The 26,013-nt window shown below is 44.8% G+C and overlaps 1 protein-coding gene across 1 annotated transcript in view; it reads right to left on the reverse strand.

Moving 5' to 3' along the window:
- The window catches only part of ARHGAP31 (Rho GTPase activating protein 31), an 89,490-nt gene that overhangs the window by 12,879 nt on the left and 50,598 nt on the right, over positions 1–26,013 (reverse strand). Inside the window, exons 2-9 of the mRNA XM_083608946.1 lie at positions 19,557–19,659; positions 18,411–18,555; positions 12,618–12,700; positions 11,447–11,554; positions 7,350–7,495; positions 5,513–5,711; positions 2,944–3,068; positions 1,893–1,952 (exon numbers count right to left, since the gene is read on the reverse strand). Of these exons, the coding sequence (XP_083465072.1) occupies positions 1,893–1,952; positions 2,944–3,068; positions 5,513–5,711; positions 7,350–7,495; positions 11,447–11,554; positions 12,618–12,700; positions 18,411–18,555; positions 19,557–19,659 (969 nt within the window). The remainder of the gene's footprint in view (positions 1–1,892; positions 1,953–2,943; positions 3,069–5,512; positions 5,712–7,349; positions 7,496–11,446; positions 11,555–12,617; positions 12,701–18,410; positions 18,556–19,556; positions 19,660–26,013) is intronic.

Below are 26,013 nucleotides of genomic sequence, written 5' to 3' on the forward strand. Positions count from 1 at the left end.
TATTTTGAAAGATCTGCATTGACTCTTTATTTCCAAGCCTGGGTTAAGGTGCTGGTAACTACCTTTAAAAGCCCTAAATGGCATAGGACTTAAATACCCCAGGGAGTGCCTCTTCCCATAGCAGCCTGCCCTTGCCTTAAGACCTTTTGAAGAGGCCTTGCTCGTAGTTCCCTTTTTAGTACAGGTACACTACACTTCTATGGAACGCGGGTGGCGCTGTGGGTTAAACCACAGAGCCTAGGGCTTGCCGATCAAAAGGTCAGCGGTTCGAATCCCCACGACGGGGTGAGTCCCCGTTGCTCGGTCCCTGCTCCTGCCAACCTATAATAATAATAATAATAATAATAATAATAATAATAATAATTTATTATTTGTACCCCACCCATCTGGCTGGGTTTCCCCAGCCACTCTGGGCGGCTTCCAACAAAGATGAAAAATACACTAAAATGTCACATATTAAAAACTTCCCTGAACAGGGCTGCCTTCAGATGTCTTCTGAATATCAGGTAGTTGTTTATTGCTTTGATATCTGATGGGAGGGCGTTCCACAGGGCGGGCGCCACTACCAAGAAGGCCCTCTGCCTGGTTCCCTGTAACTTGGCCTCTCACAGTGAGGGAACCGCCAGAAGGCCCTTGGAGCTGGACCTCAGTGTCCGGGCAGAACGATGGGGGAGGAGACGCTCCTTCAGATATACTGGACCGAGGCCATTTAGGGCGTTAAAGGTCAGCACCAACACTTTGAATTGTGCTCAGAAACGTACTGGGAGCCAATGTAGGTCTTTCAAGACCGGTGTTATATGGTCTCGGCGGCCGCTCCCAGTCACCAGTCTAGCTGCTGCGTTCTGGATTAGTTGTAGTTTCCGGGTCACCTTCAAAGGTAGCCCCACGTAGAGCGCATTGCAGTAGTCCAAGCGGGAGATAACCAGAGCATGCACCACTCTGGCGAGACAGTCTGCAGGCAGATAGGGTCTCAGCCTACGTACCAGATGGAGCTGGTAAACAGCTGCCCTGGATACAGATTTGACCTGTGCCTCCATGGACAGCTGTGAGTCCAAAATGACTCCCAGGCTGCGCACCTGGTCCTTCAGGGGCACAGTTACCCCATTCAGGACCAGGGAATCCTCCACACCTGCCTGCCTCCTGTCCCCCCAAAACAGTACTTCTGTCTTGTCAGGATGCAACCTCAATCTGTTAGCAGTTTGAAAGCACGTCAAAGTGCAAGTAGATAAATAGGTACCGCTCCGGTGGGAAGGTAAACGGCGTTTCCATACACTGCTCTGGTTTGCCAGAAGCGGCTTAGTCATGTTGGCCACATGACCCGGAAGCTGTACGCCGGCTCCCTCAGTCAGTAAAGCAAGATGAGCGCCACAACCCCAGAGTCGTCCATGACTGGACTTAACGGTCAGGGGTCCCGTTACACTATACTTGTACAGAAGAGAGAGCCTTTTCTGTATTGGTGCCCCATTTTTGGAATGCCCTCCCTCTAGGCTCATCTAGCGCTGGCATGGCAAACCATTTAGTGCCTTCCTATTTGCCCCGGCATGTTAGATTGCAGAAGATTTTTTGGAATTGTGTTCTGTCCTGCTTTCTTGGATTTTTATTATACAAATGTGTTGCTTTTTAATTGCTGCAAGCTGGTTGGGTGACGAGCAGGAGGGGAGGCAAGGGGTTGGCCCCACACTGTTTTTGGCTGGGATTGGACTGGCTGTCTTTTGGTGGCCTTCCAAGCCTCTGATTCTGTGAAGAAAAACACATTCGCATACACACAAGAGCATGAAAACTCTTGGGATATTAAATAAACAAACCTATTATTGTGAACAAACATATACATTAAAAAAACCCCACAAAGGCAGCTGTAACAACCTCTCACGTGCATGCCAACAAAATCTCACCTTCTACTGGAAGTGAACACAAGGAGTCCATGCTTTTAGCTGGCCGAATGGTGACTTTTTCTGCAGAAAGAAAGGTTATAACACACTTAATTTAGTGCTCTGGGTTTTGGGGAGATTGAAGTGTAACTCCAGAATACAGTGCAATTACATGGAAACTAACTTTTCCAAGTGCAGCTGCAATGTAGAAAAGGGTTTATTCTCTAGGGGAAACTCAGAGCAGCTTCAACTGATTTGAAGCTAAAAATGTCAGACTAGGGAAGTATGAACTCTTTCCTATTATTTCCACAGTTATTTTCCTACCTTGCTGAAAAGGGGCATTACATGTTTGGCATGTTTCTCTGCCCAAATACAAGTGAATTTTTATAGGGTTTATCCAAACCACTAATTCTCAAACTTGCATAATTGTGCATAGTTCACCATTCAAGAGTTTGGCAGCTTCTGTATGGACACGTTTTGTTTACTGAAGACACATATCTGTAACTGCAAAGATGCAGATAATATCAGTTGTGTCTCTTTGCTATTTCATCTCAAGGGACAATGTAGGGGACCTAGTATAGCTTTAATGAGATGTTAATTTCCCTGTAAGTAGATCTCTAATCAGGAGCACAAACCAATACAAAGTGCAGATTCCACCAACCTTTCCCAGTATATTTTGGGACCAATCCTTGCTAAAATGACTGTCAGATACATATTCCTAGTAACAGAGCTCTGGCACAAATATTTGACCCCTCTAGCTGTTTGCATGTAGCTGGTTGAAGAGATGCATGTTCACCCCAGTACTATAATGGGGCGTATTCAGAGTCTTTTGCTATGACTGCCTCTCATTGTCCCACTGAAGTGATCCTCCGTATGACGCATGAGGTTAAATATGCGATCTCCCCTCTGCTCCCTTCAAAAGTCTTTCATGCCATCTCTGAAATCCTTCTAGCTTTATTAGCGTGAATGCCCCCTTGCAATGTGGTGGAACATTTCTGTACTACACAAAGGAGGAGAGGCAAGGCTGAGCTAATGGAGGAAAGTCCCCCCAGCGATGGCCACAAACAATCCTTACCAGAGAGCTTCTGTCCTCGGACAAACACACTCCCATTTCGACTCAGTTTGGTCTTGGCTTCTGATCCAGACCGGCCCAGGTTAAATATTGACTTCCACTTCTTGGATTTTGTGGATAACTTTCTCCTGGAAGAGAAATGTAGTATGATTTTTATGAAAAGCAAGTAGGCTCGATGTATTTGTCTTGCAGCTGTCTCCATTCCATTTTTTATTTATTGCATTCAAACATGCAATCCTTTGCTCTCTCTCTCTCTCTATATATATATTCAATGTCTTATATAGGCAAGAGTAGAGCCCAACTGGTCCCATCGTTTTCAATCAGAAATTGGCATCAGCAGCTTTTAAAAATTCAAGCTTTAATATTACATCAGGGCATCAAGAATGTCTCTCTCACACACATATTGCATGCATTTGCATATTATATCTATTATTATTCTTTATTAGATTTACGCCCTGCACCTTCCTCCAAATTTGCTCAGGGCAGCATATTTTATTCTGGTTCCAGGATTCAGGTTTTTCTAACATTTGGAGTTGACACAGCAGGGCTGTTTGTCATAAGGCAGGGCTATGTAACATGAAGGCAGCCTATCAGTTTTGAATAGTGGCACATAGGAACTCTCAATAACCTTCCTGTTTTTGCTGCCTGCAGGGGCCATGCACACAGAACACATAGCTGATGGGCTGCATTCAGTTTGCTGGGTCACCAGCAGAGATACTGGAGAATTCTGACAAAAACAGGAGCAGGAATTGCTGGCGTTCACTTATTCATTCCATGTCTGGAACAAAAATCAATTGTAGTTTGCAAACGATACGTTGTCGGCGACTTTCTCCTGTCCCCCATTTGCCCTGTGTTTCCTTTGCACTGAAATGAATGGCGCTGAATGAGGTAATGATAATGCAACAAATTATGTAGAATCTTGGCACAGTGGACAGCGAGTGGAATAGTGTCGTTTTTGTCTGAAGCCAAATTGCTGTGGCACAGAAACACAGCTGCATGCAACGAATACGGGGCGGAACAGAAACCAGTACCTCCTGAAATCCCTATTCACAAGTTGCCAAGACGTTCCATAAGGATTTCTACAATAATGTATGTGAAGTTGCTAAGATATTCTACAACATACTGATTATTAACATTCACAGTGGGAAAGACTCCCTCGGAAGGTGGTGGACTTTCCTTCACTGGAGGTTTTTAAGCAGAGATTGGGTGGCCTCTGCCATGGATACTTGAGATTCCTGCATTGAGGGCACTGGATTAGATGACCCTCGGGATCCCTTCCAACTCTACAATTCTGTTTTCGATATACAGTGGTACCTCGGGTTAAGAATTTAATTCGTTCTGAAGGTCCGTTCTTAACCTGAAACTGTTTTTAACCTGAAGCACCACTTCAGCTAATGGGGCCTCCCGCTGCCACCACAGGATTTCTGTTCTCATCCTGAAGCAACGTTCTTAACCCGAGGTACTATTTCTGGGTTAGCAGAGTCTGTAACCTGAAGCGTCTGTAACCTGAGGTACCACTGTACAATGCTTAGCTGACCGTGTGGGAGGAAGGAGAGTCTGACTGAAGCAGGCCCTGATGTTTTCTCTGCCTGCCTCACTCTCTTTTTTCCTTCCCATGGGGCAACTGGTCTCTTCAATTCAGGGCCAGTCACTTTCTCTCAGCCTATACTACCTCATGGGGTTATTGTGAGGATAAACTGGAGAGAGGGAGAACCATGTTTGCCACCTTGAGCAACTTGCAGGAAAGGCGGGATAGAAATGTAACACACAAAATAAGGTGAAATGACCTCAGGCCTCTCAGGACTAAATTCATCACAGCCTCTCATTCAAGCTAATGCTTCTTTGGATTAATAAGTTTCCTGCGATGGTCTTACAAAGATGTTGTTATGCAGTGGCTGTAAGTTATTGCACACCACAGATTTGATTGAATACCCTAGGCACAGTAATTTAAGTAATTTGAAAGCAGCGCTGACAACTCCACGGAGGCCGGATGACATAAGGCTCACGTTAGCACTTCTGCCATCTTGCAAGAGTCTCCGCATTGTGCACCTGGAATGAGAAGTAGGCCTCTCAGCTGCCCTTCACATACAAGAACAATTGTGAGGTACAGTAAGGAGAGAGAGAGAGAGAGAGAGAGAGAGAGAGAGAGAGAGATGGACGCAGCATGTGTCATTGGGGCAGGTCACCAGCAGGTGGCTCTCTTACGACAGACGTCTCAAGAACCGATTGCCATTCAGCTCACGTTGATCAAAACTTGTAAATGAAGGAAAGTGGGAAAAGCCATTTCTCCAAAACAAGCCTATATTCGTCTCTTTTTTTCCTGACTAGTAAGAGACATTTACACTGGTGGGGAGCCATAGCTCAATAGTGACACACATGCTTTGCATCCATAATGCCCCAAGTCTCCACCGATAAGCAACAAAGAATGGAAAACAACTGGAAGGGCCACGGAGGATCACAGGGAACACTGCTTGGCTAGAAGAGGCTCTGGTCTCCACTTCACGTGACAAGGGGAATCCTAGTCCATCTTTTGAGTCCAGCTTTCAGATAACAGAGAGATGGAGCCACTTACTTGCTGTCAGGTAGGTCGAGGACGGTGTGGAAGAAGGAGCCTGTGACTGGAACGATTTCTGGCAAACTGTTCTCCCTCCGCTCCTTGCGGGCAGGATGGCAGGCGGACAGGCTCCGGGCCTGTGCTTCTTCCAGACTCACCAGCTTCATCGGCAGAGAGGTGGAGGGCAGCGTCAAGCTCTTCATAATGGGCTTGTTCTCTGGAAAGTGACGGGGATAGGAAATTGCAGAGCCCAGCCTGCTTTGAGGGTGGCAGAGCGGGAGAACGGAAGGTCCTCAGTGGGCCCTTCAAGCTTTTTCTTTTCTGATTGAACCCTTCCAGTGAAAACATCTTTTGGGAGTGTGCTTGTTGGTTAAATTCTCCTCTTACATAGCAATCTAATACATTGCCCCGGCCTTTCACCCCAGCAGGTCCCTGGTCACGAGCCAGACTCCATAGTGCTTTGGCATGTATCTTCTAAATACGAGGCCTGAAGATCCCTGCTGAACTGAACTTTAGGACGGCTCAGCTCCAGCTCCGACCTTTGAGATGAATGAACTTTCTCCTCCTCTCCCAATCACTTCAGGGGATTTATTCTGAAAATTGCTGCCTCTTTTCCTATTTGAGAAATGACAACTCTTGTTAGCAGGAAGTGTCAAAGTGCCAGGTCTGGAACTGGGGGCGGGGGGTCTCATCCACACTTCCACTTGTCTTGTGCCTAGAAAGCACTTTCCAAGCATGGGTCCATGTGGTTTTCCCCTTGCCCCAGTAATTTCTCAGGGAAAACCTGCTCTTTAGTGCTAAATCAAAGCAAACGTCAATCCAGAGAAAACCTGAATTGCTGTTTGCTTCGATTAAGGGCTAAAGAGCAGTTTCCCCTGGGTGGAAGCAGTGTGACAAGAGGAAGTGTGAATAAGCCCAAAGTCCTGTGGAGGCCATTTTCTAGAGCTGGTACTTCAGCACTTCTCACTAACAACAACAGTAGTCACTGATAAACAGGAAAAGCAATGGTTAAGCAAACTCACCCCCTAAACTTCCCTTGCAGAAAAATGGGGGGGAGGGACATTTTTCAGAAGCTTCTGGGGGTGGCGGCAGGGGCACATGCCAGTGGTTGGTGAGGCCAGAGGCATATGTTGGGGAAGCTTCCCACCCCTACAGTAAAAATAAAGGGTGGAAACAAGCAAAACATAAGGGAACAAAGACCAGTTAGAATTAGGAGGAAAACAGCAGGCTGTACCAAGCAAGGTTGCCAAGGTCTATAAATTTAACGATGGGCTATAAATTGGAAACAACAACTACAGTATACTTAGGGTCTGTTTAGATGCTATTAGGGCCATCACACAAAAGACATTTTAATTTGGTACTCAAGGCAACTGTTAGTATGGTGGCACCTCTCCTTTGGGTGCCACCACACTATGTAATATGTTACATATTAGATGGGTGTCATCTCTGTTGCCTTTTTGGTGCCTGTTGAAGACTTTCCTCTTTCAACAAGTCTTCTAAGTGGAGCTCTTTCTCCCAGTGTGCATCTGCATCGCAACTAAATACCACTCTTTTTATATGTAGACTTGCTTTTTAATCGCTTTTTACACTTTTCTTATTTCATGGCTGTAAAAAACTGTTTCATCTTGTTTTTAAAAAAATATTTGTGTATTTTATGGTTGTAACCCACCCTGGGACCCAATGGGAAAGAGCAGGTAATAAATCTAAAATAAAGAAATAAATGCCTGTATTATTATTATTTTTTAATCAAGACTGTTTGCATGCTGCCCCATTAACATAATGTTCTCTGGGTGGCTTCTTGTGGATGCGGAATTGGTCACTTCTGACATGGAAGGATTAGCTCAGAAGGACTCACCCTCATTTTCCTTCGGTTTGGCAGGGACGTTGTCACTGAAGATTTCGCCCACATGGTTCAGTATGAACTCAAACACCAGCTGCTGGACTCGCACCTCCAGGAAAGCTGCGTCTCCATTGCAGCCTACAGCCTCAATCTCCTTGGACCTGTGACACAGGAAAGGAGGAGGTTGGAAGAGCAATCCCCAAGCCACTGCTTGTCAGGAACAGAATCATAGAATCTCAGAATCCTAGAGTTGTAGAGTTGGAAGGGACACCAAGGGTCATCTAGTGAAGTGTCAACCCCATTAAGCCTTCCCTGTACCTAGTACACACACACACACACACACACACACACACACACACACACAATCTTCTACTAACTAGATGTGATGTTAAATGCATCCTTTCATTTAACACCCAGAGGTGTTTTTTTTTAAAGATGCAAACTCTGTGTGTATGTGAGTGAGTGTGCGGCTAATAGTTATCAGGGTGACAATAATTATCACGCTGAGCACCACAGAGGAAAGGTGGGATACAAGTATATAGTAAATAAAGAAGAGCTGTTCTTTTAAAACATACTAAACAAATAAAATAGTGTAAGATTCCCCCCCAAAAAAAAACAACTAATGAAAAAGAACCACCAGCATATCAGCAGAAACAAATGCATAGGCCTAAATCATTTCAGATTACTTCAAAGAGCATTCTGATCAAATGCTTATCTGAACAGCACTCTTTTAACTTGTCGACTGAAGACAGAAATTTATGGCCCAGACTTATCAGCAATGAACCAAAGAAGAGATCTTTAGACTGCAGCACATTTCTTTTATTCTTTTATAGATTTTTTTTGTTTGCTTGTTTTATCCCACTTTTCTGGAGAATCTCATTGCAAAGCAGTGTCTATGGATTTTGGTGGGACAGCAACCCCAGGGGAAAACAAGAAGGGCAGGGAATGGAAGCCTGGCTGAAAGCATGAGAGATTCTTCCATAGAACACTCTGTCTGGAAACGATACTGCTGCAAGCTGTCTAGGAGGTATTTTATGCTCTCAAAAGACCTGGTGTTTTCCGAGGCACTGATGTGACACAGGACATTGGGACTAGGGAAGGGCAAATGTGTCCATTTCTTTTTATAATCTTAAATTCAGTTCACCACTTTTCTGCAACCGTTTGTGCATTTGTTTCAGTTTTTTAAAGTTCATGAATATTCACCAGCATTTTACTGCACATCCCTCTTACTATACATATTTTTGTGTGCAATTTTGCCTGATATTCTGTATTTCTGTATGACAGTTTCACAGATGTATGCATTTCAATGCACACTTTCTCACAATAAATGCAGTTACGCATGCATTTCTGTCATTGATGAACTGCAACGCAAATTTCAGAGAAGTGCAAAATTCAGAGAAGTGCAAAATTCAGAGCATTACTGCATTTCAGTTCATGGATTGATTGATTGATTGATTGATTGATTTGCTTTCTTTAGTTTACTTGTGTCCAACCTTTCCTCCATGGAGCTCAAGGTGGCATGTGTGGTTTTCCCTCTCCCCATTTTATCCTTATGACAACCCTGTGAGGTAGGTTAGGCTAAGAGAGAACGACTAGCCCAAACCCACCCTGTGAGCTTCCTAGCTCTCCCAGCTCCTAGTCCAGCACTCTAACCATGACGCCACACTTAGGTATATATTTGCATTAAAACACCAACTGAACTGAATTCCTCCTCATCCCTAATTGGCACAAGGGACTTTCAGAGGGTCTGGGTCCACAGGAGCTGCAGATACCAGCTCCCACCATAACTAGCCTACCTTGCCAAGGGATTTCCTGGCATGCCATTTCACTTTGCAGACAAAGCATAGTGTGATTCAGCTGCAGCAGTGCTAGTTACAGCTGGGGCTGGGGCAGCTTAAGCTAATCCTCAGGATTTAGTTTATCTCTGAGTAGAACCATCACATCAAAAAAACATCAAGTGGGGATGGAAGGGAAAGCATCAACTGCGAGCATCGCAACTCCTCTTGGCGAATTTTGTGGGCCTTGCACTTTTCCCAAATGCCTGTTTCTTGTTCTCCATCGCCTCGCTGGTATGGACAAACCAATCTCTCCTTCCACCCACATCCCCCCCTCCCGCCCCCAAACAGAGTCGCAGACAAACTGTTCCTTATCATGACATGCCAAAGTGTTACTGAAGACATTATCTCTGGGCAGCGAATCCTTTGTAAAGTTAATGGCTGGAGTGTGAGATAAAGCACAGAGGGGGCTTTTGCCGGTGGGATAGCCATGTAAGGAAACTACAGCTGTGCCTCCCGCTTCTTTCATGTTCTCCTTGGGACCTATATTTATAAAGGGAATTAGACTCCCATCAAAAAAGAAAGAGGGCAATAGATAGAATGAAAGAGTTTGAGCTGTGGGTGTTCAGTAGATTTAACATCTCTTGCAGTCATCATGGGACCTTTTCTGCCTTGTTTGCAGTTGCAAAGATTGAGAGAGTTTATCCACCCAGGACCAGCTGTTTTCTTTGCTATTTATTTTTATTAACAAAATTTATATACCACTTGATTTTTTAAAGAAGCACCTCTAAGCAGTTTTCAAAAGCTGAGGAAATTTATCTACGGTTATTCAGCTAGGTGAAAATGCTCCTTATTTTATCTTATGCGATTCTGAGTTGCCAGGCTATCGCATAAATGAACCAGGATTCCTCAACTGAGCTGTCTTTAGCAATAGCTCACAAATGACTGTTACACATACACTATGGATATCATTGACCAGGAACTTCATGTCCATAAGACCAGTTGAAACAAATATGACATGTGACTCTCATTTATTGTGTTGGGTTGTTATAAGTAGAAAAACCCATCAGATATTTCTATTTTTCATAAAACATTGCAAAACTTAATTATGGGAACTGGTTGCATTCCGATATAATATCAAACCATAGTTTAGTGCCACCCATCTGGTTCTGTTTTCAACCAATCACACTTTTTCTTCCACCCTAACCAGGACAATCCATGGTCGGTTTAAGCTACAGCTGAATTACAGTTGAACTGCTAACCTAGCAGTTTGAAAGCATGCCAGTACAAGTAGATAAATAGGTACTGCTGCAGCAGGAAGGTAAACAGCCTTTCCGTGTGCTTTGGCTTCCTTCACAGTGTTCCATTGCACCAGAAGTCATTTAGTCATGCTGGCCACATGACCCAGAAAGCTTCCTGTGGACAAACGCCGGCTCTCTTGGCCTGAAAGCGAGATGAGCACCACACCCCATAGTCTCCTTTGACTGGACTTAAGCATCCAGGGGTCCTTTACCTTTTTACCTTACAGTTGAATTAAGCAGTAGCTGAATTAAGCAGAATTAAGCAGAAGCCCATGCACAGGGTTGGAGGCAATGACATCATCTGCTGGTGCTGTCTTGTTGGGGTGAGGTGCTGGTGAGGTCAGATGAGTTCTGGGCTGGTAGTAGGTGCCAGCACATGCATGGCAGATGCCATCAACCCAAGCACCTCTGACCTTGCCCCCTTCCCGCCCCAACCAATGCAGTGCTGCTGTCACTGAGAAAACACCACTGCTTCCATACACCCTTGCAAGCCACCACTGGCTGGATCACTCTCAGCGGCGTAGCATGGGTTGTCAGCACCCGGGGCAAGGCAAGTAATTTGCGCCCCCTAACCCGGGGCAAGGCAAGTAATTTGCGCCCCCTAACCCCTAACCTGCCGCCGCTGCCAGCTTCTTCTTGCTGCTGCCTGGGCTGGTCTGGTGTGGTTCTCTCCCACGCTCAGCACTGCGCTGGGTGGCCGCTGCACTGTCCCTCCCCCAGATAGTCCCTCGCTCTCTCTCCGCACCGCACGCCTGGCACCCACCCCCTCCACAGTGGGCGGCGACCCGGCGGCTCAGATCGGATTCGCACAGCCAGCACTGCAGTGAGAGAGAGTGAGTGAGCCAGGTAGGGGCACAGAGCTGCGAGTGCGAGCGCCCCCCCCCAGATGTTGCGCCCGGTGCGCCCGGCCCCCCCTGCACCCCCCACGCTACGCCACTGATCACTCTAGCCAGTTCTTAAACTTATTGCAAACTCTAATAGACATTCTTAGTGCTGCCCGCATTGCGATGTGAAAGAATAAGAGTGTCTACTGTACCTGAGGAGATTAGGTGCCCACACTAAAGCAAGGTTCCTGGTGTGCATGTTGGTCGTGCTGCTGAAGGACGCTAAGTGAGTTAGGTGCTTGCTCAGGTATTCCAAGGTCCTGCAATGGTGTAACAAAGATAAAAACAAAACACCCACATTGAGACTTGCACATGCAGTTATGTCTTTGCCAACTGGGTCTGTTCAGAGAAGACAGGTGCTCAACATCCCCAAGCACCACATTAAATGTCTTAAATGAGTCAAGAGCTACAACCCATGACACTCATGCTAGCCCAATAACCTCTCCCCACTTGCATCCCTATTTCCCCTCTATCATCCCTTGCTTCTCCTTATCTCCTTCTTCACTGAGTTGCCCCAAGACCATGTTGCTCCTTCTCACAATTCTAGACTCTTTCCATCGTATCACGTTTTTGAAAGGAGGTAGGGAAGAAGCAAAGATAATCTACCCTGAATTGCTTGGGAGTCGCATGGGGCCAGCTGCTAGTGCTGCTATCCACCACAGTGTCTACAGATGTGAAACTCGGAAGCAGGTCTACCAGTGGGGCAGAGCTGCAGCAACAGCCTCCCAGGACCAGCACTGCTGCCGCTTACCGAGACAGTGAAGGGGTGGCAAGGTTGGGGCTGGTGAGAGTGCTGGACTGGCTCCACTGGTGCACCATGCATGCAGCTCCAAGCTCACCACTCCCTCTTTTGGTACGTGGCAGTAGCATTGCTATGCAGAGGCTATTGCTGTGGCTCCCCCACCAACACAGCTCCTGGTTACAAAGCAGAGTTCTACAATACAAAAAAATTAAAGGGTCCCTGACGTCTTTATTGCATTTTAGAAGTGGGTGTGACAAAATCAGCAATAGCCTCCCAGCAGGTAAAAGGAACTGCTAACACCCGAGTAGCTCTGAAACATAAGATCAGCCTTTATTATAGGTAAGACCACTGCACAGAACTCATTCACAATTTGCCATGTGCATTCTGTGGGTTTCTGGGGAGAAGAAGCTTCAAAGATAGTCATCTTTCCTTGAACAGGTGAATCAAGTCTGCCTAGTGCAAATAAAGTAGTTGACTCACCAGCTGAATCCCTAGGTAATTCAGGTAACTACCATTAACCATTACTAAGATTGTCCCTAAACCTTAGAAGCCAAGGCTTAGAGGCCAGGTTTCTCTTTTACCTGTAATGAGATGGCGGAAGTTCCTGGATGGCATTTTGAATTTGGGCCAGTTGCTCTTCTTCTGGGAAGCACGATACTGCCTCCTGAATAATAGTAATAATAATAATAATCATAAAGTCAAAGACCTGTAGGACTGAAAAAGACTTCAAGGGTTAATTAGTGCATTACTTCCCAAAAGCAAAAATCACAAGTCAATTATGTCTAAACCAGGAAATTATGATTAATGCCTTCAGAACACAACAGGATATCAAGCCATCTTCAAACCATGGTTTATTATGCTGGCTTCTAACCATCATTTTGCTGAAATGATAAAATGATAGTTCATGGGAAAACTTCCTTACTTATTTGCTCACTTGTAGCAAGGGAGGAGGGCAGGAATTGGGTACATACCCAAAAGGCCTCTTAAGCTGAGACATGATTGCCTAAACGTGGTCAACATCTTTCTGGCTTCTTCAACTTCCCCCACCCACTGCACCTTCCATTTGGAGACCCGCTGAGTACCAAATATAGGAAACTCAATGGATTGTGTGTTCTCTTCGCTCACTGTTGTATGCTGCAACTGGCAGAGCTCTCTATAGTCTTAGGCAGAAATCTTTCCAATCAATCTTATGAACTAGAGATGCCATGGACTGCTGCTGAAACCATCTGCTCTACTACTGAGCTATGGCTGTTCTCCAGAGAAGTGGCAAGAAACCCCACCTAGGGTACCAATAGGGGATTTTCATCACAGTGGTACCTCGGGTTAAGTACTTAATTCGTTCCAGAGGTCTGTTCTTAACCTGAAACTGTTCTTAACCTGAACCACCACTTTAGCTAATGGGGCCTCCTGCTGCCGCCGCACCTCCAGAGCACAATTTCTGTTCTCATCCTGAAGCAAAGTTCTTAACCTGAAGCACTATTTCTGGGTTAGCGGAGTCTGTAACCTGAAGCGTATGTAACCTGAAGCATATGTAACCTGAGGTACCACTATATTATTATTATTATTATTATTATTATTATTATTATTATTATTATTATTATAATATCTGCCCTTCACTAATAATTACAACAGGTTATAGCAATTTAAAATTAATAACAGGTAAAACAGATTACTCACACAAATAGTGTGCTCCCTGAAAACCCACATCTCAGGTGTCAAAAGCCAGGATAAAGAGGGGCTATGCAAATAGCAGCTTCAGCGGAAGGATTTCCCCCCTTCTCAAGGCATGTTCCCCATACTTACCACCCCTTCCCCTGTGAATGCTGTTTGCATTTAAAGGAATGTGCACGTTAAAGACAAAGGTGCCATCTCACATCCTGCCTGGTTGGGTCCTGAATTGCTGTTCTCTGAGCATGTCTCCTGCTAGGAAGAAGGCACACTCAAAGCAGTGACTCATGCAGATACATGGGTGGCAGTCGCACCTGAGGGCATGCAATTCTGCTGCTTCTCTGCACCAGTTGTGATTAGAGGTCCATCATATTTGACTCATCGCTGCTCCGCTGTGGGTGGATACTTTGGGTTTCCTAATTAATTGCTCAGAGTACATTAGCACGTCCCTTGCAACGCAGTCATGGGAAATGCTGTTTGTGCCAAGCCAGACCAATGATTCACCCACCTGGTGCTAATAAGAAGATGCTGGTTCCTTAACTGAAGCTCACACTGAACCTTTCACTTTAGTGGGGAAAAACGGGTTGCCCAGAGACAGTCCCTTATTTGCAAAAATTCACTTCTGTAAATCCTCTCTCTTTTATCAGTTCTTTCTCTCTTTGTTTCCTGTCATTTTCCAAACCAGGTATGTTTGCTAAAATGAGAGGCGGAGAGAAGGGGAAACAGCACAAACAGAGAGCAATGCATCACTTTGTGAGCATTGCAGGAAAGAAAACCCTGCAATGATTTTCTGTATTTTCAATGAGCTCTCTTATAAAGTGTGTCGGGATGAAAGGGAGCAGAAATCTATGCTGCATTAAATATTCACTACCATAATTAGGCAGCTGTATACAGGTAGTGTAATTTGTATGGCGCAAGATTGGAGATACTTGCTGTAATAGCACCTTAGGAACGTGATTGTATAGTTTGACAGAGGTGGTGCATTCTGCTTCCCACACACTTCTCCCAGCATCCCATATTACTCAGTATTCCCAGAGTTTAACAAAACTCATAGTTTTCTCACAAGGCAAGCCCTTAATCCCATTTTACAGATGTGATGACATGGGATAAACCAGTGACTTGCCCAAGCACAGCAGTGCTGGGAGACTGACAGGAAGATGGGGACAAAAAAAGAGAATTAGTAGCCTCTGCCTGCCATTGGCTTTGGCTGTGCCTACTGTTGGCTGGCGCTGTGGGTTAAACCACAGAGCTTAGGACTTGCCAATCAGAAGGTCGGCAGTTTGAATCCCCACAACGGGGTGAGCTCCCGTTGCTTGGTCCCTGCTCCTGCCAACCTAGCAGTTCGAAAGCACATCAAAGTGCAAGTAGATAAATAGGTACTGCTCTGGCAGGAAGGTAAACGGCGTTTCCATGCGCTGCTCTGGTTTGCCAGAAGCGGCTTAGTCATGCTGACCACATGACCAGGAAGCTGTACGCCGGCTCCTTCGGCCAGTAAAGCGAGATGAGCGCCGCAACCCCAGAGTCGGTCACAACTGGACCTAATGGTCAGGGGTCCCTTTACCTTTACTGTTGGCTTCCTGCCTTTCATCCTAACAAACTCAAAGGGCATCAGCCATCTCTGGTAGAGAGGTAATTCTGCAGACGCAGGTGAACCTGACTGCAACACTGTGAGCCTTAGTTTTTAATCTGCATATGACATCCAGTATACATTAGTCAATTTTGCAATAAGTAAATAATTATGGTAGAAAACCAAGCTACTTAAATCAGCCTTCGCCAACCTGATGCCCACCACAATGCCCATCACACTCTGGCCTGTTTTTCCAGGGGCTGACAGGAGTTTTTAGCAAAACACATCTGGAGAGCACCGGGTTGGCAAAGGCTGCTCTGATTATGCCTGAGGGTAGGCTGTATGCCTGGGACCCTTCTAATTTCTGGATCCAGCAAGTGTTTAAATCTAAGGAAGGATTAAAGTTGTCGTAACAGCCAGACATGTTTCTTGGTAACAGCCCTCTAAGTATAAGCCATTAAGGAAGTGGCTCTGTTCTAACTGGTGGTTAGAAAGACTAAGTTGGGAGTTGGTGTGTGTAACATAGAAGTTGGACACAGGCTGCAGGCTGAAGCCTGTGAGACAGAGCCATGCCTGATTTCTGCTGGAATGCAAAGCTGTGGCTGTGGGAGAAGCAAGACCTTCTTGGGGAGTTAATGCTTTGAGTCCCTCCACCGTAGGCACAGGCTGCATATATGTGTAAATAAACCATTCTGAGGAAACTTAACCCTAGGTAAGCACCTGGGACACCTGGAATCTTGCACTTCTCAGAGATTGGGTTGGTGTGCAACAGCTGCCTTAAGAGTTGGTAGCAGTAAGACAAGGTGAAGTCCAAAGCGGTATGAGCTTACAGTTCCTTGGTCAATTCAGAAGTGACGAGTGAATGGAAGTGGCGGTTGATGCCCATTAGGAGTGGCAAGGTAGAAAGTGACTAACAGAAGGTGGCAGAGCCAAGTATTTTTTGTTTTGTCCCCATCTTCTACAAGGGCACTACTGAGACTCAGGGGAAGGAAGAAGGCAGGTGGTGCCACTCCCTGGACTGGGTGTAAGGAAGAAAGCAAGCAAGTAGGAGCTGGCTGAAGGGAAACTAATGTTGGCAGGGCAGTGCCCTATCTGCCCTGTGATGAACCAGCCTCCACTGGGAGAGGGGCCCTTGAAAAGGAAAGGTCACATGAAGGGACTGATGTTATGGCGATGGGCTGCACAGTCAGTCATGACAAGAAGGAATGCTGCTCTCAGTGACAGGATAGTAGAGAATAGAAGGAGGCAGAAGGGTTCAAATTATGCCCTTATCTCTGAGACCTCTTGGAAGGTGGTTATCCAAACTGCATTTGGACTCTACTGAGTGAGTTCCTGGCTGAGAAAACATCTGGTCAAACAACCGTACTGGTGTTAACTGTTCAGTTAATTGACATCTTGCCTCTGTAATACCTATGATAATTATTACATTTGTTGACCCTATTACAGGACCAAGGAACAGCTGCACAGTGCAGATTTTGACAACAGAACTTCTGGCCTATTGCTATGGCTCCTCCAACCTGCTCACAACTTTGGAGCTAATCTGTACTCATTTCCCCCCTCCTGAATCAAGTCATTACATTTTGCATTAAAGTTGTTTGAAGATTTCTGCTTGGACAGTTTCCACCTACACCCACTCTCTGCATTCATGGCATGACAATTTTGAACCTGATTTTCCACTGCTGTGCACCTTGACTCATTAACTTCAGCCTAAGCAGGGAGGAGAAAGTAGCTGTGGCACCAGAAAATATGCTGCTTTCACCCATTTTGCACTGGATTAAGCGACAGTAAAAGCCCCTGCTGATAAAATTATAATAAGGAGCCACTGGTATAAGAATTGTGGAAGAAAGTTTTTTTAAAAAGAGAAGTTACCCAAGCCCTGCTTGGAAAAATTTTATGAATAGAAATAGTGTATTATGAATTCCCAGAACTGAAGATGGCTCTGGTTGCAAAAAATGTGTGGAGCCCAATTTTTATTTCATTTTTAAATCTTTGCTATTGCATTGATCTTGTGACCATTATTGTATGGCCTTTATAATTAACTGAAATTGTTTTTAAAATATTCCTAAAAACAAATTGCAGGCAGTCCTTTATTAGGATTTCAGTGTGCTACTATATTCCAGTAGCCTCCAACTTCTTCACATCCAAGACCTATCGTTAGTCCAAAAACAGCTGGAGACCCAAGTATGGGAGACCCTGATCTAGTCTAACCTCCTGCAATGCGGGAATCTTTTGCCCAACATGGGGCTTGAACCCATGACTTTGAGATTAAGAGTCTTATACTCTGCCAACTGAGCTATTCCTACTGAAGAATCCTGTCCAAAGAATCCTGGGAACTATAGTTTGTCAAGGGAGCCAGGAACCGCAGCTCTATGAGGAATAAACCACAGTTCCCTGGATTCTTTGGGGGAAGTCATGTGCTTTAAATATGCTTTATGTATATGACACATGTGTAAAGTGATTTAACAATCAATTCCTCTTCCCAAGGAACTCTGGGAATTGTAATTCTGTGAGTGTGTTTGGGGGTCTTCTGACAACTGACAGCACCTTTAACAAGGCCACTTCCGCCTTAAGGAGGAGGTGGGGTTGCGGTTACTCACGACCCCTCCACATGCACAGGGGAGGGGGTGTGGACAGTTCCACGCGATTGGGGGGTTCCCGGCTGCGTCACTGCCCAGGCAACCAATCGGGTCACTCGGGAGGTGTGGCCTGCTCGGTTTAAGCAGGACGCAGGCGGGAGCTCTCCCCTTGTCATGCTTCCAGGATTCCCTGCAGACAGCCAGGAGTCAGATATAGTTAGTTAGCTCCAATGCCTAAGCCAATACCGCTCACAATCTGTAACCAATGAAGTTGTGGCTTTTTTTAACCCATTAACCTAAAATACGGGTGTCAAGTGTCTTTATTCAACTTTGGGGGGGGTCGGGACCTTGCCACGCAAACTACAGCTCCCAGAATTCTTTGGGGAGGCCATGAATGTTTAAAGTGATATCATAGTGCTTTAACTGCATTGTGTGAACGTGGCCCTGGACTTCCAAAATGGCAGTACAGCCTATAGAAAAGCCCACAAGTGATAAAAGTTTGGTGTGGGCCAAAGAGTGGAAGAGGCCTGTCAGGAATGGAGACATAGCAGAAAACATCTCACCGTGAATTTCTTGTAGAGCTCATACGTGAGGAGGGGATTCGGTAGCTCCCTGAAGTATAACTTGCAGAGTGAGCCCACACAGTGAATGTCCTGGAGGTAAACTTCCCTTGTCAGGTCTGGGCATTGATCTGATCCAAACTCTTGCCTGAAACAACAGAGATGGAGGAGGTACAGTGGGTTTAACGAGCAAGAGACGGAATCAATTTGCATCTTGATTTCTGCCCAGACAAAGGCTAAAAAAGGTGTACTGATTGGGCTGCAAAGATCTGATAATGTATTACCTCAGTGACGGGGAACCTGCTCAGCACCGAGGATCACCATGGAAACCTATCATAACCTTGAGGGCTGTATGGATTCTGCATATGCTAGTTAGACATCATTTCCATGTTTTAACTGCCATTTGCATGAATATTATCTACGAAAAGCCACCGCCGAGCCTGGTGGCCATAATTTTGCAATGGTCTTAGGGCTGGTTCACAGAAGGCCCAATTACACATGCTGTACACAAGTGCCTTTGCAGGAACAGCCCATTCAATTTGTGTTCTTTCTCCCCCCCCCCCGCCATTTTTATTTTAGGAATGGAGAGAGAAGAGACCTAGCTGAGTATATTCATAAGCAAGTCAGCACCGTCTGTCATCATCCATTCACCCCTTTTCTGCAGCAGGAAACTTGCAAGAGTGAGGGTTTAACCTGTAATGTACATATATAGGCCTTAGTTATACTATAAGGGGGAAAGGAGCGGGGCAGGATTTACTCCCATAACCTAATGCCTATAAAACACAGAAGTTATGAGGATAAACCTCAGGTAGATCTTCAAAAATAACGAAATGAGCTTTGGAGAAAGGAATAAGTTTTCTCAAAGCCTGTGCTCTATGATCCAGAGTCCATCTGCACAGGAGGGCTTCTCAAAAGGTTGGACACATTGGTAATCTGTATTGCAAATGCCCTGTAAAGTTCAAATGACTCTTGTTATAAACTCCTTTATCTTGAGCTTTAAGGCTGCTCTGGAGTTGGCTTGCCATAGTCAGGTTGCTATCTATCCACCGAAAGCCAGCCACCCTCAATCCAGGCATGTTCATATGCTGTTCTAACGCAATGGATGGTTAACACTGGGCCTTGCTCGCATTTGGTTATTATTCACCTCACCTCAGTTTCTGGATGTTGGACGTCACTCCAGAAAGCCGGTAGATTCCGTCCACAATTCCGTGCGTCTCTATGAACTCTGCGCAGCTCTTCAGTACCGGGGGAACTAAAAAGAAAGAAAGAAAGAAAGAAAGAAAGAAAGAAAGAAAGAAAGAAAGAAAGAAAGAAAGGAAGGAAGGAAGGAAGGATTAAGCACAAAAGGGAGGTCTTACCCTGGGGTCCTCAGCTTGAATTGCCTTTTATGCCATAATATGATCATTTACAAGGGATGCGGGTGGTGCTGTGGTCTAAACCACTGAGCCTCTTGGGCTTGCCGATCGGAAGGTCGGCAGTTCGAATCCCCGCAATGGGATGAGCTCCCGTTGCTTGGTCCCAGCTCCTGCCCACCTAGCAGTTTGAAAGCACATCAAAGTACAAGTAGATAAATAGGTACCACTCTGGCAGGAAGGTAAACGGCGTTTCCATGTGCTGCTCTTTTTTAGCCAGAAGCGGCTTAGTCATGCTGGCCACATGACCCGGAAGCTGTACGCCAGCTCCCTTGGCTAATAAAGCGAGATGAGCGCCGCAACCCCAGAGTCGTTCACAACTGGACCTAAGGTCAGAGGTCCCTTTACCTTTTATGATCATTTATAATGGCCAAAAGCTGATGAATAAAGAACATAAAGCTTTATTATTTGTTGCATTCTTATGCCACCTAAGAATATTGCAATCTCTGAGTGGCTTCCAATAAAGGGGGGGTATTTATTTGCAGTATTTATAGCCCACTCTTCATCAAATGTTTTCTTATTAAAGTAATAAAAATAAACCCAGAAAAAAACAATATACAAAACAACAAAATCATATAAGCAGGTCCAATAGACAACTAAACAATCATATCATGGGGTAAACAAGCAAAACTATCCTGTAACAAAAATATTATTTCCTATTTAACCAAACACTGAGGTAAAAATGAAGAAAACATTCAATTTGAAACAGATTAACCAACTGAAGGTTCCAACAATATACTTCATTTACGGAAGCGTACTCATTCCCCTGTCTCTTAGACACTATTCCATACACACATACACATGGATTGAACCAACAGCCGTAAAAATCTAAGGAGATCTCCACACTTGCACCTGTCCAACATACATAAATATGAATTAATACCAAAATAAAAACTTGAAAACTTTGCAAAGGGGCTTATGTCTCCAGGCACTCATTACGAATTCCCTGTAAAATTAACCTGCAGTACAGTGGTACAGATGTCCACTCAGAAGTAATTTTGTTTGTGTTTATCAGGGCTTGCTACCAGGTGAAGCTGCACAGAATGGCAGCCTAGGCTTTGGTTTACAGTTGGCATTTGGGGAAACCATAGCTCTTGAGCCTTTAGCAGCTGTGTGGTAGGCAGAAATTCAACAGGCTAAACCTTTTCTAAAAAGGAAATACAATTATGGGGAAAGCTTCACCCGTTCGCAGCATGACGTGAAGTATGGATGGTGCAATATAGGTGCTCACATTGTTTCTTCTCGCATGTGGCTTATGCTGCCTGCATAAAATCTGCATTTTCCTACATCTGTGTCACAGGCAGGAAAGAAATGTGTTCAGGTTGTTCATTTGAGTCAAAGGTCTTGGGATATGCTGAATGAACATATCCCAAATGGAAGGGGGGGGGACCTCTAGGTGAAATCATTCTTAGATTATTTCCTGCTGGTAAGGACTCTCCTCCCTGGAAGGGAGGGGAGTGGTTGTGGGCGGGAGCCCGAGCCCCGCCTCCCTCTCTCACCTGGCTGGCGCCCGCCCCCGCCGGTGGGGCAACCAACCAGGTGTCACCGGGGGGGCGTTTCTATTGCAGCCTATATGCTGCGGCGCCAGCCCCTCTTCGGCCTCATTTCCGTGCTGGTAAACAATAATCTTGCAACTGTAGACTTTAGCTTTGTATTATTATTATTATTATTATTATTATTATTATTATTATTATTATTTCTTCTTATTTCAGGCTTCAATGAAACAAATGGAGTAGGTCAGCTCCATGGAAGATAAAACAGTTACAGATTAAGAGCTCAGAAATCCCGAAAAGTACATTTTATAAACTGACAGGATCTACATGCAACAGTTTTCTACTGTCCATAAACCTGTCATCCGAATAATGCGGCTATCAAGAAAGAAAAATAACAGTCACAAATCTGAAATCGTTGCAAATCACTTCTTTCCTTACAGGACTACTCGGTGAGAGCATAAATTCGCAGCAGGAAATGGGATTACACTGAATACTGAAACCTCTTTATTTTATCTTATGCAGAACACATATTCTCTTAAGAAGCAACTTAGGTCAACAATACCCTCAAGCACTGTAAATGAACCTCACACAAAACAGTTTAAGGAGGCTATTTTCATCCACTCTACAAACAGAACCAAGGTAAGAGCCAGGTGGAATATACAAATTGCTTCCTTGAGTTTTCTTTCAGATGCTTGTATTTCCCTCTTTTCCTGTTCAGTAAAAACCAGCCAGATTTCCTAACTTGGTCTCTGTGTTAGGAGGACACACTTAAATATGCCACAAACCCTGGTCTGGAGCCCTGAACTATCCTGCTCTTTCAGGTACAGTGGAGGAAAGTATCCTCTCACCAAGCTTGAAGTAAGATTCAACTGCCAGTCCTGTTGCCTTCTGTAAATGGAATGGGGAAAGGATATCATCTTGGCTTTTGCAGCAAAATTGCAGGGACTAATCTTGGCATCAAGGGACGCAGGAGGTGCCTGGCACAAACTATAGATAACCCTGAGGTACACTAGACCTCATTACGCAAGCAAGGGTACCATGGCCGCGTTCACACCGTATATTTAAAATGCTATGATACCACTTAAAATGCAATGATACCTGTCAGGGACTGGGCAGAAGAGGAATGGTGGAGACTGCCTCCCCATCCTGACCCTACCAGGAAGGAGGAAGAGGAAGACAGTATAGATTTACAACAGGGGTTTGAGGGAGGTCACAGCTCAGAGGCAGATAAGGGGGAAAGTTGGGAATTCATGGGAGAGCAAAAGCAACCTCATGGCTAACACGTTGTCATTAGAAAATATTCCAGACCCTCCATCTGCCAGAACCCGGTGAGCATTAAAAGTAGGAGAGCAAAGAGCCTGAAGACAGAGGGCACTTAGCAGCACCCATAAGAGAGATGATGAGATTGACGAATGAGGAAGCAGGAGAGACGGGGGGGGGTTGGAGATTCACTCAGGACAATGCCATTATCCAAGAGGCTAGGTTCTATAGCTCTCTCTGTAAAGATTGAAATAAAAAAGGTCTGTAAGAAACTTTTCCTTGCCTTTATACTTTGCTGGGCAACCAGCCGGGAGCCACTAACAGCATCCTGACAATATCACAAGTTATGGCTTGCCCCCAAAGAATGATCAGAGCTGTCGTTTGTTCATTTGTTGAGGGTGCTGAGAGTTGTTTAGGAGATCCCTGTTCTCAGAGAGCTACAATTTCTAAAGCTTTAACAATCAATCCTTTTTCCCAGGGAATCCTGAGAATTGTAGCTACACCTCCCAGAATGCTTTGGGGGAAGCCGGGACCGTTTAAAGTGGTATCATAGCACTTTAAATGCCTGATGTGAAGCATTCTGGAACCACAAGTTTGGGGTGGGTTAGAATGGTATCACACACAAAAACTGTATTCTCCTTTCCCCAATTCGACACTTTCCACATCGTGGTTGCTGCTCCCCTCCAACCTGACAAGAGAGATCTTTGTTATTCTGGTGCCAATTTACTTTGCTTTCATCATCCTTTACCCATCTTCTTTCTAGTTTGCCACAGCCTTGACCTGCAATGCCAAATTTGGCATCCCAACTCTACACTTCCCACACCACTGCAGCCAACTCCCTCCCCTAACTCCACACACACCATTTCCTGCTCTCCCAGTCCTTGAACTCTACAGAAAACAGCCTATTTTGTCAGACTATGCAGTGGTTTTGTGATGTCAAAAAAAAAAAAAATTCCACCAGGGACTCATTTTTGCTTCTGACCAAAAATTACAGTCCTGACCTCAAGTCCCTGGAGATGAAAGGGCTATGCATCAATTTCCTGCAGAGCCCAGCTCCTCAGTGCATTGATTGTACGAACGAAGAATACAAAAAATGTTCTCTTTCAGGAGAGCCCAAATCCAGAGGTAGCTTTGCTCTCTGGCACGCAGGAGGTGGGGTTAAGATGGTAATCACTACATGGTAGGTCCTGAGATAATTTATTTCTGATTAGTCTGCAGAGGTCCTGTGCGGAGAGAAAACGAAACTCAGATCCATTTGCAGCAAGATACACACATGATACGTGTGGAAATGTAAATGGAAAATTCTTGAACTTTGAATAAGAACTTTTCAGTTGTTTCTTTGGGGGGGGGGAGAGAAGGAGGAGGAAAGCATATGTAGGCAGCGGGGAGGAAAAGGGATGGAGCTGGATGTCCCAATCTTCTCATGTCTATAATTGAAACCATATTCAAGGCTTGGAAGTTGGAAGAGGCAGCTGGTGTCACACAGTTTCTGCTAGTTGTGCCAGGCAGCCAAAATGTCCTCATTTTACAACTACAATAGAAACCAGATGTAGAAGAAAGGGAGAGTGTGGACCCCCGGCATCAGCTGGGAGGGGGGAAAATGAGTTGCAATGAAAACATTTCTTTCTTTTATTAAAAAAAGAAAATCAAAAAGCTGACCAAGTGTCATAGAAACACTCCCACAATCTAGGGTATTGTGCGATAACACATGTATCATAAACATGTCCTGTTAAACCTAAACATTTCCCACTCTTGTCAGTCTTCTTCCCATCTCCTTTGTGGTATGGGTGCATTTAATATTCCACAGTCCCCTGCTTAACAATGTTAGATAGCATTTTTCACTTGTTTCCCTCCTATATCCAAAAAATAAAAGCACTTTCTGTAAGCTGCTCAAATCTGTTTTGAATTGCCAGTTTCTAGAAGCTCGGAGTGCAGGGATGTAAGGAGGCCGCAATTTCTGCTCTGGACTCCATTCATCACCATCGGTGCTGCTTCCCTTCAGCTGCAGTTTGGTTCTTGCCAAATACTACATTATTCCTCTTGCTGTCTGCTATTTAATGAAAGTCATAGAACAATAGAATACTGGAGGTGATACCAAAGTTCATTTAGTCCAACCCCTGCAATGTAGGCATAATAATAATAACAATAATTTTATTATTTATACTCTGCCCATCTGGCTGGATTGCACAGCTCAGTGTAAAGGAAATGTCAAAACAATGTTTAAAAAAGTAATTTATTACATGTCATTTGTGGACTCAGAAACAACAACAATGATGATGATGCTGTGAATGGATACTGATTGTATTTGCTTGACCAATTTCTATCCTGACCGTAGACACACACACACACACAGAGAGAGAGAGAGAGAGAGAGAGAGAGAGAGAGAAACGCAGAAACTGCAGCAATTTCCCCTTACTTCCTTTTCAGTTTTCATCAGACTTCTCTGACATTCCTATTTGAGTATGCATTTGATTAGGCCCTGGCTGGGCAGCTGAGCAAAATATTAAGCATATAAACTATGAGCAAAATATTAAGCATCTGAATGATCTCATTAGGATCCAGGTTTCTTACATTTAATGTTAAGCAATTCCAGCAAAGCATGGAAAGAAGAGCCGCTCTTGTTGCAGACTTTTCAGGGTGCGAACGGCACCCTGGAACGGATTGTGTCTGCAACTAGATGTACCACTGTATGTATAAATCAGCTTTTAGTTTCAGAAGTAGTTTCTAGTCTTCATGTCTCCCATGTGGTGTGGTGGTTAAGAGCGCTAGACTCGTAATCTGGTGAACCGGGTTTGCGTCTCCGCTCCTCCACATGCAGCTGCTGGGTGACCTTGGGCCCTTCACACTTCTTTGAAGTCTCTCAGCCCCACTCACCTCACAGAGTGTTTGTTGTGGGGGAGGAAGGGAAAGGAGAATGTTAGCCGCTTTGAGACTCCTTCGGGTAGTGATAAAGTGGGATATCAAATCCAAACTCTTCTTCTTCATCATCATCTGCAATATTGCACCCACTTTAACATTTCAAATTATATTATAATGTGCTCTGAGTCAATGTGGCTTTTGTGCAAAAAAACCTTTCATTGGTTATGAAGTATACCTCCACTTACTACTACCATTGGTGTGCCATCTTTCAGTAACAAGCCCTGCTCGAGAAATCAGGCCTACGTCCTTGTAGCTCGCTCAACCAAAATCCCAAATCTAAACACACACGCCCACACTTACAGTAGGACATAAATCAAACCTTTATTGCCTACTGATGATAACCTTGGGACAAGAACCTTGTAGTAGAAACTAGGAAGCAGGCGTCCAAACAAAATGTTATCTCCACATTTTCTTATGCACTTTACTGCACCATGGTGATATACATCCATTTTACTGCACATGTAGCAACTTCCTTGTTATAGCTTTTTTTTCTTTCTTTCTTTTAGAAGAAAACAGGAATTT

The sequence above is a fragment of the Podarcis filfolensis genome, assembly GCF_964270895.1.
Source record: "Podarcis filfolensis genome assembly, chromosome: 4".
NCBI classification, from domain to species: Eukaryota; Metazoa; Chordata; class Lepidosauria; order Squamata; family Lacertidae; genus Podarcis; species Podarcis filfolensis.